This window comes from Lethenteron reissneri, chromosome 28 (assembly GCF_015708825.2).
Source record: "Lethenteron reissneri isolate LAM-NWPU_2019-01 chromosome 28, ASM1570882v1, whole genome shotgun sequence".
In the NCBI taxonomy this organism is placed as follows: Eukaryota; Metazoa; Chordata; class Hyperoartia; order Petromyzontiformes; family Petromyzontidae; genus Lethenteron; species Lethenteron reissneri.
In genome coordinates, this window is record NC_083806.1 from 11480377 (window position 1) to 11495450 (window position 15074).

The following is a 15074-nucleotide window of genomic DNA, read 5'->3' on the forward strand; positions in this document are numbered from 1 at the left end:
TGAAGCGATGAAGACGCGTCAAGGTATTTACCACCTTGTCCAAAAAGCCGTAGAGTTTTCTTAACTCAAGCTGCAGTGGCTAATGTGGCAATGTGACCTGGCTGAAAACGTGATGGGATTTGGCTAGAGGAGGAATCGTGCCGCTTGAGACGTGGAGTAGTTTTTCTACGACTATTTCCAGCACTCGGGACAATATCGTGCAGATAAGATGTTTTATTTGTTGTCTGCTTGAGCTTTTAAGTACCGGACAGACACGTGGCAATATGTGAAATTGAGAGATTAAAAAAAACACATCCCTGACTGGAACCACAGTGCAACTCTTTGCCAGTTTTAATGGAATGTAATGGGCCCATTTAAATATATTTTCTGAAGTAAACGGTGCGAGGTGCGCGATGAATCGGAAACCCCACGGGACGGGGGGTGGGGGGGGGGCGTGAGATCACGTGTTGGCAAAAGGGAAGTACGATGAGGAGACGCCGCTGCTGGCAAAGGCATTCCCCCACCAACGCCAGTTGGCAATCGGGGAAATCTCTCGCAGTGTTCTGCTTACGCATGGTGTGACCTCACTCATTTTGCCCTTTACCAAGAGGACCGACCGTACCGTTCCAGAATTTGACGATGCGTTAACTTGAGCGCAAATCCGATAGCCGGTGACTAAAAAACCTCTAACTGATCATTTTCTTCTAAAATGTTTTTGAGTTGGCATTCAGGTTCTGTTTTTGCCTAAAAGTGCCCCGAGTCCTTGGGCTGTCCACAATGATTTGGGTTGGAGGCACGACCAACTGGAGTGACAAACGGCAAAAATAAAGCGACACTTTTGTTGCTAAATTTCCACTCTCAGTGATGGAAAACCACCGGCCCCTATTGGCCGCGCATCGTGGAGACTTCTAACTCAACATCCAATGCGGGGGCGGGTGGGGGGGGTGGGCCGGTAGTGCGGCCAGCGGCACAGTCTACAACCTGCTTGTGTTTGCCTTCCTTGTGCGCTCGCGTTGACCACATTGGCGCTGTACCTACCGATGTTTACTTTAGGCCAAGTCTTCTCCTCGGGAGAAGCTCCCAGGGGAACATTCACAATTTTTTCGCTGTTGATTGTGGCACCGAGTCAAACCGCCGTTGGCACGGTTGCCTCTCCGGCTCCCGCTCCCATTTTATGTGCGGGGAGAAGGAAAAAAACTTCACTCGTCCATCTCCCCATCACCACAAATCATAGAAACTATTTTTGTTTTATTTTACCAGATACGGTTCACTGAGCTATACAGCTCTTACAGAATGATAGCTGAACGGAAGTGGCTTATCACGTGCAAATGTACAGGAGCCAGATACTCTGTACGCGTGATGTTGGAGGGAAAAATCCACGTGACCACGGGGGGAGAGAGACGCGCAAACTCCACATATACAGCAGGCGTCAGGGTCGTGATCGAACCCACGAACACCAGTATACCAGGAGAGAGGTAGTTAACATCTCGCCACCGTGCCGAGATCATATCCAGAGTAATTTCTTGAGCCGCCCCAACTAGAAGACACCTGTAAAAAAAAAGATCTTCGTAGCCTTATCGGATGTATCTAGGATATAATAAACAATTCTGATTGCAAATTTTCCCGCAGACTACTGCGTGACCATGCCGATGTCGCGGTCGGGAGGGCCGGGCGGCGCGGCGCCACCGGATGTGCCAGGTGGGATCCCGTCGGCCGCGGCCATTGCCGCGGCCGCGGCGGCGGCGCTGGCCGCCGGAGGCAGCAGCCCGGGGCACGCTGGCGAGAGCGCGCACAAGTGGGCCAACTGGATGGTGGAGCACTCGTGGGAAGAGTACAACCAGGACAGGACGCCTCTCAAGTGAGTGGCAGCATCGTGTGCCGGCAACGACGACTGCTGCGCTCTCTCACGCGTTGCCAATCTGCCTGCCGCGCTCTCTCCGGCGGCGTTCTTCACCGTTAGAGGTTGTTCTTTTGGGGGGTTGGCTCGCGCAAATATCAACGTGTCGTTAAACCCGGCACCACCACTCGACACGGCCCATTAGTAAGTGAGGTTCGTCACGTAAAATAACGTGTCACTTGGTTACTGGTTCAGCACGCCGGTATGTTGGAGAGTAAACCCTCAACATTTACAAAACCCCCGCGGGCCACTGGGTTTACACCGGGTGTACTGAACGAGTGCGATTGGCACATTTTGTTTACGTGACAAACCTTACTAATTGTGCTGTTAGGTTTAACGACGTACTTGTATTTACGCGATCTATCCCGAAAAAACCTTTAATAGCTAATATTTGTTGCGAAAGCCTACTTGTTAAACTGAGTTCTTCACTAATTGTCAGAGGGGAGGTCGGGGGTAGGGGAGACGCTCGCTGACAAGACATCATCAGTGTGTGGGCCGCCACATTTGAAACCATTATGGGGTGTGACAGCATCGTGACGATGATGATGGGGGGTGGTGGGGGTGTTCTCACGCTGTCTTGTCGGGAGCCGCACCTCGGGGCCGCACGAGAGGCCACCAGGGGCCGCCAGTGGCACCGCGGGGCCTTGCAACGAAGAGCACTGCTCTACGGGTGGCTCTCGTGACGTGCATAGGGTGTGATTTTTCAAGTGCGCTGGTGCCTTGCGGTCGGTGTCGCAGGCGTACCCGCGCGATGGCGGGATCGGACGACGACGCTGCGTCGAGCAAACTCACGTCCTGGGATTTCCTGGAGCCGTCGAACCGAACGCCATGCTGCTGCTCAAGGTGCTGCACATGACCGCTGAGCTGCAATAGCGGAGCTACACTTTACCTGCACACTTGCTATGCATGTCCCTCTAGAATGCACACTGCACTCGTAATTTTACTTACGTTAAGCCAGGGAAGACTGCGAGCTAAGTTTGCACAAGCCATTTGAACAATTGGATGCAACTGCGAGAAGCATCTCTTGCGATGTTCTTCAGTTAATATCATGGACGAGATTGAAGGGAATGATGCCATGATCGCCGATGTGTTTGAGAAAGGACCTGGCTCGGAGAGAGTTGCTTACAAGGCAGTTCAACCGTGGGTCTACTCTATAAACAACTCTTAAGAATTCTTTGTTTCTTTCGCATTCCACTCGGACAGTATCGTTTAACCTTCAGTAGAAGCCATTATTTAGGCTCGTGCCACAGCAATGTTGCCACCACATGGCCCCTTGGATGGCCACTGTGTTGAACCCTCCAGAGTCGTCGTCAACCTACGGGCGACGGTGAGGCCCTTTCCCAGGTTTGCCGTTGTGCCGAACGTCCCCGACGGACTCTTTGACTCCGACCCCAACAGGCACAAGGTGCAGAGGCAGCGTAGCGGCGGTGGGCAGCTGAGCGCACGCCCCGCTCCCCTCTCGGGACCCTCCGGACTCGGCGGCGGCGGGAGCTCGGGGCCGTTTGGCTCGCTGTCGCAAGGCCCCGGCGGTGGCTCCTCTTCCCTCCCCACTTCCTCGAGCTCCACCTCTTCGTCGTCCGGCTCCACCCTCCCCTCGTCCAAGCACAAGCCCTGCATGGAGAAGGGCGACAAGGGGGGCGGGGGCGGCGGGGGCGAGCGAGGGACCCCCAAGGCGGCGCGACCCTTCACGCCGTTCCACCACCGGGCCGAGGAGAACGCCGCGGCCGGCGCCGGCGGCGCTGGTGGCGCCGCGGGCGCCGGCGGTGGTCCCGGCACCGGCTCGGCGGGTCTCTTGCTGCCCGAGCTCGAGGCCATCGGGGGTGGCACCCCGAGGACCGCACACCATCACCACCACCACCACGCCGGCAAGGCCGACAAGCTGTGGTCAGCCGGGCAGGCGGGTGGCAAGGCCGCCGACGGCGGCGCCGGAGGCTCCGGCGGCGGGCCTCCGTTGGCCGCCGAGGTGGTTCAGTCGCCGTCCCCCCTGCCCCCCACGCTGAGCCCGCATCCCAGGTTAGGCCGAGACCTCGACGGCGTCGACGGCGTCGACGGCGTCATGCAGGGTGGAGGCGGTGGTGGCGGTGGCGCCGCCTGCTCCGGTGTGGGAAGCGCCGGTTGCGTGCCCGCCGCGGTGTTCTACCCGCCCGGCGGTCCTGCGCACGCGACCCCCGTTTTCCACGGCGGCGAAGACTCCTCCTCCCTCAAGGCCGGCCTAGCGGCGACGGCGGCGTCAGGGCAGCAGCAGTCGCAGCCGCCGCTGCACCACCCTCACCACCATCACCACCACCAGCAGCAGCAGCAGCAGCACCACGGCGGGTGCCACCTTGCGCTGCCGCCGGGCCAGGAGCTCGGAGAGACGGCGCTCTACGCGGGGCTGTGCCCCCCGCAGTCGCCCGCCTCTGCCGACACGCGGTCAATGGCGGCAGGGGCGACGGTGCCGGCGTGGTCCGTGTACCAGCTGCCCTATGACTGCGGGCCGGGCTTTGGGCCGCCCGGCTTGCCCAGCGGCAGGAGCAGGGAGCGGTGCGACGGTGGCGCCGGCGAGGACGGGGAGGGGGGCGACTGCCTCCTCCTCCTCGGAGGCGGCGACGACGACGATGACGACTACGCGCAGGCGGATGAGGCGGAGGCGCAGACCAGCATGTTGCTCACAGCGTACGTAGCACTGTACTTAAACTATTTCAACTATTTTAGATTTTGCCATGCAAGTCCCACTGAGATATATAGCTCGCTTGCAGAAGTGAACCTGGCCACAAACGAAGTGGCTTATCGCGTGGAAATCTACGGCAGCCAAATTCTCTAAACGCGTGATGTTGTTTATTCTAAATGTGGAAGGAAAAATCGGCTCCCTCCTGCCTCGACGATGGGCGTCGCACGGAGTGGCTACTCGTAGTACTACTACTCTAGTTCCCTGCGTAAGGAATGTGGAATTGCCTCCCAACTGGCCCAGGGTTGTAAGCCGAGAGACGAGAAACGGCCCGTTGCTTAAGCAGCTAAATACATTTTCGCCCATTTTCGACGTATGTGCGTACGTGCGCGTGTTGAACTTCTTTCGCGCCATACGTAGCCAACCGTGCTAATCGTGAGGTGCTGGAGCAGCACAAGAACAACAACAACCGCCGTTCATTGACGCTCGCTGTGTTCGTACAGATGCTCAAAGTAAGCGACGTTTTGTGACTGTTGGGGGGAGCGTCGGGGGGGGGGGGGTAGTGCCACCTCTTCCAACACGTCTGGTCGGACGCCGTGCGGAGCGCCTGCAAAGCGGGAGGACCCATCCACTCGCGGCGGCGTTGAGCAGAGCAAGCGGCCCCGTTAGAAACCACCACACCGTTAACCCCGCTCTCTTGTCTCCCTTGCCCTTGGTCTTGTTCGACGTTTCTGTCGGTGGCGGCGGTGGGCGGCGATTTATCCGACCTCAGGCTGCTCTTGCAGCCAAGCAAGCGGCTGAAGGTTTGCGAGGAGCGGCTGCAGATGCACCGGCAGATGCACTCGCGCGGCGCCCACTCGCGGCACGGCGGCGCCGCCGACGCCACGGCCGACCCGTACGCCTTCAACGACGTCGACGACCAGATCAGCATCGGGCCCGGCAAGAAGGAGCGGCCGGGAGGCGAGCGCTCGGCCAGCAAGAGGGCGCACCCCGACCACCGGGTGGGTGGCTTGCGGTGGCCACGCGTGCCAAGTGGGCGCGTGCGTAGTGGGCGTGTGCAGATGGATATAAAGCAATACCGTATTCTCCATAATATAAGACGCACTTTCCCCCTGCAATTTGCAGCAATTGTTGGTGGGGGATTTGGTGTTAGGAGGGGTGGCGCAACGGTTCGCGAGCCGCGCTACGAACCCGGCAACCCGAATTCGATTCCCTGCTCACGGCCGACACCTGACGATATCTCAACCGGTCCTGGGCCTCCTCTAAGTCGACTCGGTCTGAAATGAGTACCTGGTGCGGTGTGTAGTAAACATCGCCACTGGGGAGACAAAGGTGGCCGGGCGTGGTGCAGGCCACCCACCCCCTCGTGTGCCGTCCCGGCCTTAATCGGTGTTTTCTAACGCCACTTGGCCCAACAGTCTGCTAAAGCTACATGGGGATCTTTGTCTTTTGTGTGGAAAGCCAGTTGGTACAGTAGGGGGGCACAGGTGGTGTATCTGCCAGTCGTCTCAGTCAACCCATGGCACCTGTGTCCGTCCCTGCTGTGACATTTCACGTGGCCTTTAAGTACACAGCCTGGCACAAACGCCATGGTGATGGTTGTTGCGTGGGAAGCGGTAGTGTCGTTGTTTACTGCTCTGCGCTACATCATTGACGTACCCGTCCCCGAAAGTTGTGCAGTGCAGTAATATTCACACTGCAGTTCCTTGTTTTTTTTATTCTGCGCTTCTTTGCTCCTGACGCGAATCCGAATATTTATTTGTCCTGGAGAAATCCGATGAGCTATGAAGCTTTTTTTCCCACCGATGTCGAGTTGGGGCACAGTGTCAGAAAGTTACAAGAACAAACGATACCAAAAAAGTACATACGGTAAAGGTAAGAAAATTACAGAAAATAAATTAGTAAAATGGATTAAGTACATAATGTTCAAACTGCATGAGTACATCGATTCCAAAGCTTCTGCAAGGCAGCAACGCAACATCAAAGGCAGTCGCGGACCACAACAAAGACAACCACGCACGGTAGTTCCTCTGAAATTGCACATTAACATTGAACTATCGATCAACGGTAGCTAAGCAAGCGGCTGAAAGGCTCAACGTTACAAAGCCCATTTTTGCAAATGCAGTTGTGTCCAGCACTAATCTGCTGCTGCTTCCAATCCCTTTCTCCGGTGGCATCCTCTGCACTTTACACACGACAAACAATTTGTATCACCTCTCGCCAATCCCAGTCGAGGTTTTTTTTGTTGCGTGTACACGCACGCGCGTGTCTTATCATTACCGCGGGAACGTTTTGTTCGCGAGCGGCCTGCGTGCTTCGTGTTTGTTATTTTGCGAGTTGGGTTTTCCGCGTTGACGTTTGTGCGTTTGCTTGTTTTTGTGTTGTGTTCACAGACGGAAGGTCATGGTCTAGCGCCTGTGATGAACTCCTGCCTGGATAGCAAAGACGCCATGTCCATATTTAGCCCCGCTCCCAAGTCCGGTACGGTGCCCATGTGTGCGAGCGTGGGGTGCGTGTGTGGTGTATGTGTGGTTTGTGTATGGTGTACGTGTGGTGTGTGTAGTTTGTGTATGTGTGGTGCTTGTGGTGTGAGTGTGTAGCATATGTGTGTGTGGTGTGTCTGTGTGGAAGGGTGTATGTATGGGATGGAGTGAAGTATTGCGCGTAGGAGTGTGGGTGTATAATGCGTGTGTGTGGCAATGTGTGCGTTTATCCGTGGGGAGCAGTAGTGTAGCGGTTAGCGTGTTGCGCTGCGAACCTGGCTACCGGGGTTCGATTCCTGCTCACGGCCAACGCCAGTGATGATTATTTTAGCCAGTCCTGTACCCCTCTCCTAGATCGACTCGGCCTCAAATGAGTAGCTGGTGCGATGTGTAAACATCGCCATTAGGGAGACAAAGGCGGCCGGGCGTTGTGTTGGCCACCGTCCTTCATATGTGCTCGTTTAACAGCACTTGCCCCAACAGTCTGTTAAGGCTATATGAAGGGTCTTTGTCTTTGTTTTGTATGTTTGTGTTATTGCTTGCCCCAACACTCTGTTAAGGCTATATGAAGGGTCTTTGTCTTTGTTTTGTATGTTTGTGTTATTGCTGCGGCCCATACCCACAAGGCAACATTTTTAGCATTCATACTGCAACGCATCTTGAATAACACATTCCTGCGGAGGGAGCTGGTAGGAACGTTGGGTTGCTCGGTCAATGGCCAGGGTCAACGGCGGCGTGGTGTATTCCGCAAATATGCCCGACAGTGAGGGCGGGCACAAGCCGGCGTGAGTAGGTTAAACGTTGAGTTTATAAGGGCACCCAGCTGAGTGGTCTGGCTTGGCACATGATGTCATGACCATGCATCATAACAGACCGTTATTATAGTGCACCGATACATTTGTTGGTGTTGGAATTAACCTGATTTGCTCTGTGGCGCGATGTTCAGGCGTGGTCGCTGTTAGAAATGCCCGAGCTGTTTTTGACTATCGGTGTATAAACAACAAGCAGGAACATCAATCTGAGTACCATCTAAACACACTCGGGTGCTGCTAACGATCATACCACGGCGGCCATCGCCTTTACGTGCCACGGCAAAATAAAAACCCGTGCCTGCTTCACCGCACTTGGCTCGAACGATCTCCCTCAAGGTGAAGAAACGTTGAACTTTGGCGTGCGTGTTTGTGCGTGCGTGTTTGTGTGTGCGCGTCTGTGTGCGTACAGCGGACACGAGGCCCCGCAGCAGCTCGACGAGCCTCATGAGGGAGGTGGACCTGCGAGTGTCCTTTGAGGACCTTGAAAATCTCTTTGACAACTCCTCGGATGACGACATGGGGGTAAGGGACGCACGGGTAAGGGACGCACGGGGGGGGGGGGCACGCACTGATGGGATTTCTCCAGGGTTAAATAGAGATTCGATTGGCTGCTGCAAATATTATGTTATTGTTATTCATAATACAGGCTGTTTTGGGTTAGATCGCGTAAATAGAAATGTATATTATTGGTTATTTCGGTAAAGTCACGTAGAAGGGAGATAATAAAATAATATAAAACAATAAAAATTCTCACGACGTTTCGACTGCAACACAAGCAATCGTCATCAGGTGTGAAATCCACAGCAATAATGTTTTGTTTGTTTTATATTTAAATTATTTTATTATCTCCCTTCTACGTGACTTTACCGAAAGAACCAAGAATATGAATCCCTGCAGTCACGAAAGCTTTAAATCAAAATATGAATGTGTCAAACCCGCCACCACTCGAAAGACAATTTTGTAAGGTTTGTCACGTAAACAGAACATGCCAATTCGTTGCTAGTACAGCACGCCGGTGTGTTGGAGAGCAAATCCACAAGATTTACAATGAGAGTACGACGTTTCGCCAGTGATTACAGCTAGCATCATCAGGCGACATCCAGACTTTCTATTATATTCTTGGTTCTTTCGGTAAAGTCACGTAAAAAGGAAATATTAAAATAATATAATTATAAAACAATAAAAATTTTCACGACGTTTCGACTTCTATGTGACTTTACCGAAAGAACCAAGAATATGAATCCCTGCAGTCACGAAAGCTTTAAATAAAAATTTAGACTTTCTATTGTTTGTTGGGGAAAGCCTCATCGAGTCTCGGGGTTCTTTTTCAGGTGGGTCCTGCTAAGTTCACGCAGCGAGGGTGGTGTGACGGACTAGCGCGCACCTGCTGTCCTATCAGCGAGAATACAGTGGTCCCTCGGTTAACTGTTACATCGGTTGACGTGGTGCTGAGCCGTGCCCTCGGCCAATCAGTGATGCCCTTTTTATGAGAGTTTAAACCTCAACTGCCTTTGTTTACATTATAACGTTTTCTGTTTTGGCAGTGAATTCGATTCGTGGTTATTTCGGTTCGTAGGATTTTTCATGGAACGGATTAAAAACGTTAACCGAGTGACTCCTGTAATTTGCGAGTCAATTGGTCGATTTTACGGACCGGGACGCCGACACACGCGGCCTCTGCTCTCGTTCCGCGTAACGTCCCGAGACCGTTAATGCCCGCCACTACAAAGCGGACGGCTGTGCTTGAGCGCCACCATTTTTTCAAACGAGTGCCGCTACCGCCTGTGCCTTGTCGCAGGAGCCAATTGGCTCATTGGTCAAGCCCCAGTGCACACGAGCCGAGTTTGTTTTTTTGTTTTCGGCCACCTTCACCCGTTCGTCTTGTGTGCTCGTCTGTTGCGACTGTCCTCGTCTCTGCTCGTCTGCGTCGCGACTGTTCCCGTTGCTGCCACCTGCTCGCTCGCTCACTCGTGTTGCGCTCGCTCCCTGTGTGTGTGTGTGTGCTCTGCAGGGCCCATTGCCAGCAAAGGCGGCGCCCCCTGGTGGTGGAGGCGAGGAGAGGCACGCGTCGCGAGAGGGTCGAATGCCTCCAGCGCCTGCCCCTGCCATGCCTCCCTGTACACTGAGTGAGTAGCGCCCTCTGCCTGCTCAAGTCGTGCACACCATGGGCTTCCAGTGGGCCGAACTGATGGGTTTATCGGGTCTCGCTCGTTGCACAAAGCGCTTGCCACATGAACCACGGAACCTTTTGCTGATTTCGTCAAGGAGCGTAAACCAGCATCACGCAAACTTGCTCATCCTCGCAGAAGTAGCTTCTGGCTCGCGCTTCCAGATGCGCTTCTTGCGGCCGTCTGGAACGCTCTTCCTTCCGATATGAGGAAGCCACTGGAGCTATGCACTTTTAAATAGATGATGAACTAACAGAATCGGAATATTTAAATTTTGTATTGATGCTGGAGAAATCCGATGAGCCTATTAAGCGCTTTTATACAGATGTCCAGTTGGGGCATGGGGTAAGAATGTTACAACAACAAAAAATAGAAAAATAGAAAAGGTAAGCAAATCTAAAATAACATACAAATAAGCGACCTGGCTATCACAATTGATAGCTCAACGAAGTGGCTTATCACGTGGACATTTATAGCAGATACATATACAGCAACTAAACCGTCATATAAAGTTGTTTTGCCTCCGGTGCTTTGGGGCGGGGGTGGTGGGCTCGCCGTGTATAAAATGGGCCCATTTGATGGAAAGGCCGTCGAAGCCACGGAGACGCCACTCGCTAACCGGCTGCTCGGAGGAGCCACCTCGACGCGCCGTCCTCGCTATCAGAGGAGCGGCGCCCTCCCCGGCCGCGCCGCTTATCCGAGCCCCACCCCCCCGTCGCTTTTTCCTCGCAGCCTTCGGACAGGCGCACGGCCGTGACCGCTGCCATTCTCACGGCCTGCCTCACAAAGTCCATCCGATTTGACAAACTCACGTCGGAACACGTCAGAATCCATGCGTGCGTATTCTTTTTTCTTCCCCGTTGTGCTTTATTTTGTGTGTTTAATACCGGACTGTTTTGCTTTCCTTCGAAGGCTCGGCCGACCTGCAGCGAATGTTCCCCACGCCGCCGTCCCTGGAGCAGCACCCGGCCTTCTCGCCCGTCAACCCGAGCTGCAAGGACTACCTGAACCCGGACTCGGCGCCCGGACAGACGCTGCTCGACCCTCACGGTCCTCCCATGGCTGCCCAGCCGGCGCCCTTCCGGCCGGAGATCGAGGACGACATGGGCAGCCCCAAACCCGAGGAGCTGAAGGTAACTTCCCACCACCCACCTACCCCCCCCTGGTGTGGTGGAGACTTTGATTGTTCCCACTGTCGCCTGGTATAACCTGAGGTCGTGGGTTCGTCGATCTTGACCCCGACGCCTGCTGCTGTATATTTGGAGTTTGCGGTGTCTCTCCCCCTGTGGTCGTGTGGATTTTTCTCCGGTTCCTCCGGTTTTTCCCTTCACATTTTAGACATCGTGCGTTGAGAGTATTTGGCTGCTATAAATTTCCACGTGATAAACAACTTCTTTGAACTGTGTATAGCTCAGCTCAGTTTAGTTTACATTATAGAGTGTGTGGGTCTCCTCAACGTTGACTCCAGTGCCAACCAAGGTTTAGATCGCAGGTCTTACACCACTGCCAATGCAGTGTCTCAACCAAAAAAAAACTACAAACCTTTTCCCCTGAAAACGACCGCCCACGTGCTGTAAAGGAGGATCATTGCCATTAACGTCACCTCCCGTGGGTTTTTATTCCGGCGTTCAGTCGCTCCGATTGTGCCTACGGCGGACGCAGCCTGTCGGTGACCAAAGACCGCCGGGTTTAACGTCCGAACCTAAACCCATTTTATTTTTAACGTTCAGGGGCCGGCGCTGTTGACAACCGTGCGGTTTGTGTGCCGCCGTGGTGACGGTGGTGACGGTGGTGACGGTGGTGACGGTGGTGACGGTGGTGACGGTGGTGACGGTGGTGACGGTGGTGACGGTGGTGACGGTGGTGACGGTGGTGACGGTGGTGACGGTGGTGACGGTGGTGACGGTGGTGACGGTGGTGACGGTGGTGACGGTGGTGACGGTGGTGACGATGTCCGCCTCGTCCGCCCCTCTCCCCCCTCACCCCCGGCAGGACTTCTCGTTCGTGTTCCGCACCTCGAGGCTGCAGCCCTTCGTGGGCTCCTCCATGTTCGCGCCGCTCAAGGCGCTGCCCAGCGGGTGCCTGCCTCCCGTGCGCGTGCCCGACAGCGCCATCTACCGGCCCAGCTGGACGCTCTGCAAACTGGACCCGGCCATGCACGCGCTCGCCGCTCCCTACATACGAGACGTGTAAATACCTCACCCCCCCGTGCCCCCCGCTTTCAACTGTCGTCCGTTCAACTGGACCCGTGTTTTGTGAGAAGTGTGACGAGGACCGGACCGAGGCGTGTTTTTTTTATATCCGCGTGCGTGTGAATGTGTGTGTCGCCTGTAAAGTATCGCACGGCTGCACCTCGGAAATGCTTGGTCCGCACTCTGCAGACCCGATGCAAAAAGCGTCACGAACCCTCCCCCACCCCCCCCCCCCCCCCCCCCACGCTCTCTGCAGCAACCTTCCGAGCGTGGGCAGCCTGGGCGACCAGGACTACCTGCAGATGAGCACGCCGCAGACCGGCACCCCGCTGGGCGGCGCAGGCGGCGGCGGCAGCAACGGCGGCGGTGGAGGCGGCGGAGGTGGCGGCGTGCTGCCCTCGCCGGCGACGCCGCGCTTCTCGACGCCGAACCCGCGCACGCCGCGCACGCCACGCACCCCGCGCGGCCCCGGCGGCCCCGCCAGCATCCCCAGCTCCACCAACTACAACTCGGCGGGCGACCTCTACTCGCCGGCCGCGTCCACCCCCTCCACCTTCCGGCCCGTCAACTCGGTGGAGCCGCCCGCCACGACGGGGCAGGCGCTGCCCGAGGCGCACAGCCTCTACGTGACGCTCATCCTCTCCGACACGGTGCTCAACCTCTTCCGCGACCGCAACTTCGACTCGTGCTGCCTGTGCGCGTGCAACATGAACATCAAGGTGTGATTAATAAAAAAAGATTTATATTATTCGTGGAACTGCGGTATCGGTGCATACTAAGGTTGATGAGGTGTTCCTGCCATCTGTGCGAGTTTTTTTTTAATATATACAGGGACTTCTTTATTTACGAACATTCGACTTACTAACTTTCAGAGATGAAGAAACCTGTCCGTAAGTTCAACCGCCGTGCAATAGATGGCGGTGGTGGCATCTACATCTGCAGACCGTGAAGAGCCAGTTGCATCTACAGGAGATGATACAACTTTTAAAGCCATTCTCTGTGTTTAGTGGACACGCCGTACAACATGTTTGGAATTGACGGGAGTAAAGTTGCACTTACGAACAGACCTCTGGAACCTAACTCGTTCATAAGTCGAAGAGTCCCTGTGTAGGTTTTTAAAATAAATAGTTATTATAAAGCGAACCAGGATGTTCTGCACGCCAGAGTTCCCTGGTGTAAAAGCGAATTGTCTTTAAAGTTGCCACCCCGAGCTCTACAAGTACCGCCTCCCATACGCGCCCCTCCTAACCCTCCACGTAAATGGAAGGCATCGCCTAAGTCTCACCAAATTAAAGGTTTTTTTTTTTTGGGGCTTAGATCGTGTAAATGTGAATGTGTCGTTCAACCCGCCACCACCCGACACGGCCAATTGGTGAGGTTTGTCACGTAAACAAAACGTGCCAATTCGTTACTGCTTGAGTACACCGGTGTGTTGGAGACTATAAACCCACAATGTTTGCAATTCGAGCGCTGTGACGTTTCACCGGTAATAACGCCCCCCCACCTCCCTCCCCCCCCCCCACCCCCACCAAGGGAGCGGACGTCGGCCTCTACCTTCCGGACCCCGGCCTGGAGATCCAGCGCCGCTGCTCCTGCGGCTTCAGCGCCGTGGTGAATCGCCGGCTGGGCCCCAACGCGGGCCTCTTCCTGGAGGACGAGCTCGACATCGTGGGCGGCCCCCTCACCGAGTTCGGCCGCGCCGCCCAGCGGCGCCTCGAGTGCTGCGGCCAGACGGACGCCGATGGCGGCCTGCGCCTGGGGGCGCCCGACATCCTGGACTCCGCCTCGCAGGACACGGCCACCCTGGTGTCGCTGCTCGAGGACAGCTGCAACAACCCCTTCCCGCCGCTCGGCCTGGTCGCGTCGCCCTCGCCGCCGCCTCTCCCTCCGCCGCCGCTGCCGGGATTGCCGGGCCTGTCGGCGTTGCCGGGCCCCGCGGCGGGGCCCGGCGGCGCCGACGCCCTGCGGCTCGACCTGAGCGACGGCAGCAGCGAGTGCGTGATGGCGCTGGAGGCCGGGCGGCAGTACGTGGACAACCCGTCGGGAGGGCGCATGGAGGAGACGGCCGTCAAGGGGACGCTGCTGCACCACTGGCCCGAGCGGCCCGGTGAGCTACGGGGGGCCGTGCGGTTAGGGGGGTGGGGGGGCAGGTGGATGTACGTACGTCCGTTGAACTTTTTTCGCACCGTACGTGGCCGACCGTGCTAACCGGAGGTGCGAGGACAGTACTGATTGGCTGGGTGGGTGAAACACGGCTGCAGGTGGCTGGTGTGGGGAGTGGGGTTCGGGATGGTTGATAGTCTGTGGTTATCGTGGTGAAAGCAGCATTATAAGCTTGAGCGTTTGCATTCCCGGGTCATAATTTGAATGCCTCGTCAACTCAGAGCAAGCTTGCTCACCTCAACCATTCCATTGCCTTGCTCCGGCCTCGCCAAGGGACCCCCCCGCCCAGTGGCAGCTGTCCCTGCGCACCACGAGGTGAAACGAAACGACGACCTGGAAGTGGGTGTCTAGTCTGCCTGCATGTAGCAGGGCAATGTTGCTCGTTGACGATAAAAATTCGACCGAATTTGCTACCGTGGATTCCCGCAGCGGCACACACTGGCTCCTCCCCCCCGCCTCTCTTGCGAATTGCGTCGGCTTCGAATTGCGTCGGGAGCGTCCGCTAAGACGGACGCCAAGCGCTCGTGGTGGTGAACACGCCCCCGGACGGAGGCGCTCGGACCGCGAAACCTCCGCAACAAAGCCGGGCAATCGCGCTCCCCGGCTCGACCGCGTTTTAACCCATCAAGTTGACGACTTTCGGAGGTCGCGGTGCGCCGTCGACGTGGGGACGGGTCGGGGGGAATTTGCTCGCGCTTGTGACGTACTTGGCTCACTTCTCCGCGTGACCTGC

The 15074-nt window shown here is 56.1% G+C and overlaps 1 protein-coding gene across 4 annotated transcripts in view; it reads left to right on the plus strand.

The window, feature by feature from the left end:
* Nucleotides 1–15074, plus strand: part of LOC133348941 (mediator of RNA polymerase II transcription subunit 13-like) — an 82841-nt gene that overhangs the window by 54038 nt on the left and 13729 nt on the right. For 3 of the 4 annotated variants that reach the window (XM_061562088.1, XM_061562089.1, XM_061562090.1), the window contains exons 8-18: nt 1609–1837; nt 2615–2719; nt 3275–4531; nt 5296–5524; nt 6917–7004; nt 8228–8355; nt 9830–9944; nt 10899–11119; nt 11979–12175; nt 12435–12897; nt 13712–14285. In XM_061562088.1, coding sequence (XP_061418072.1) covers nt 1609–1837; nt 2615–2719; nt 3275–4531; nt 5296–5524; nt 6917–7004; nt 8228–8355; nt 9830–9944; nt 10899–11119; nt 11979–12175; nt 12435–12897; nt 13712–14285 — 3606 coding nt within the window. The remainder of the gene's footprint in view (nt 1–1608; nt 1838–2614; nt 2720–3274; nt 4532–5295; nt 5525–6916; nt 7005–8227; nt 8356–9829; nt 9945–10898; nt 11120–11978; nt 12176–12434; nt 12898–13711; nt 14286–15074) is intronic. The other variant, XM_061562091.1, reaches the window with a different exon arrangement.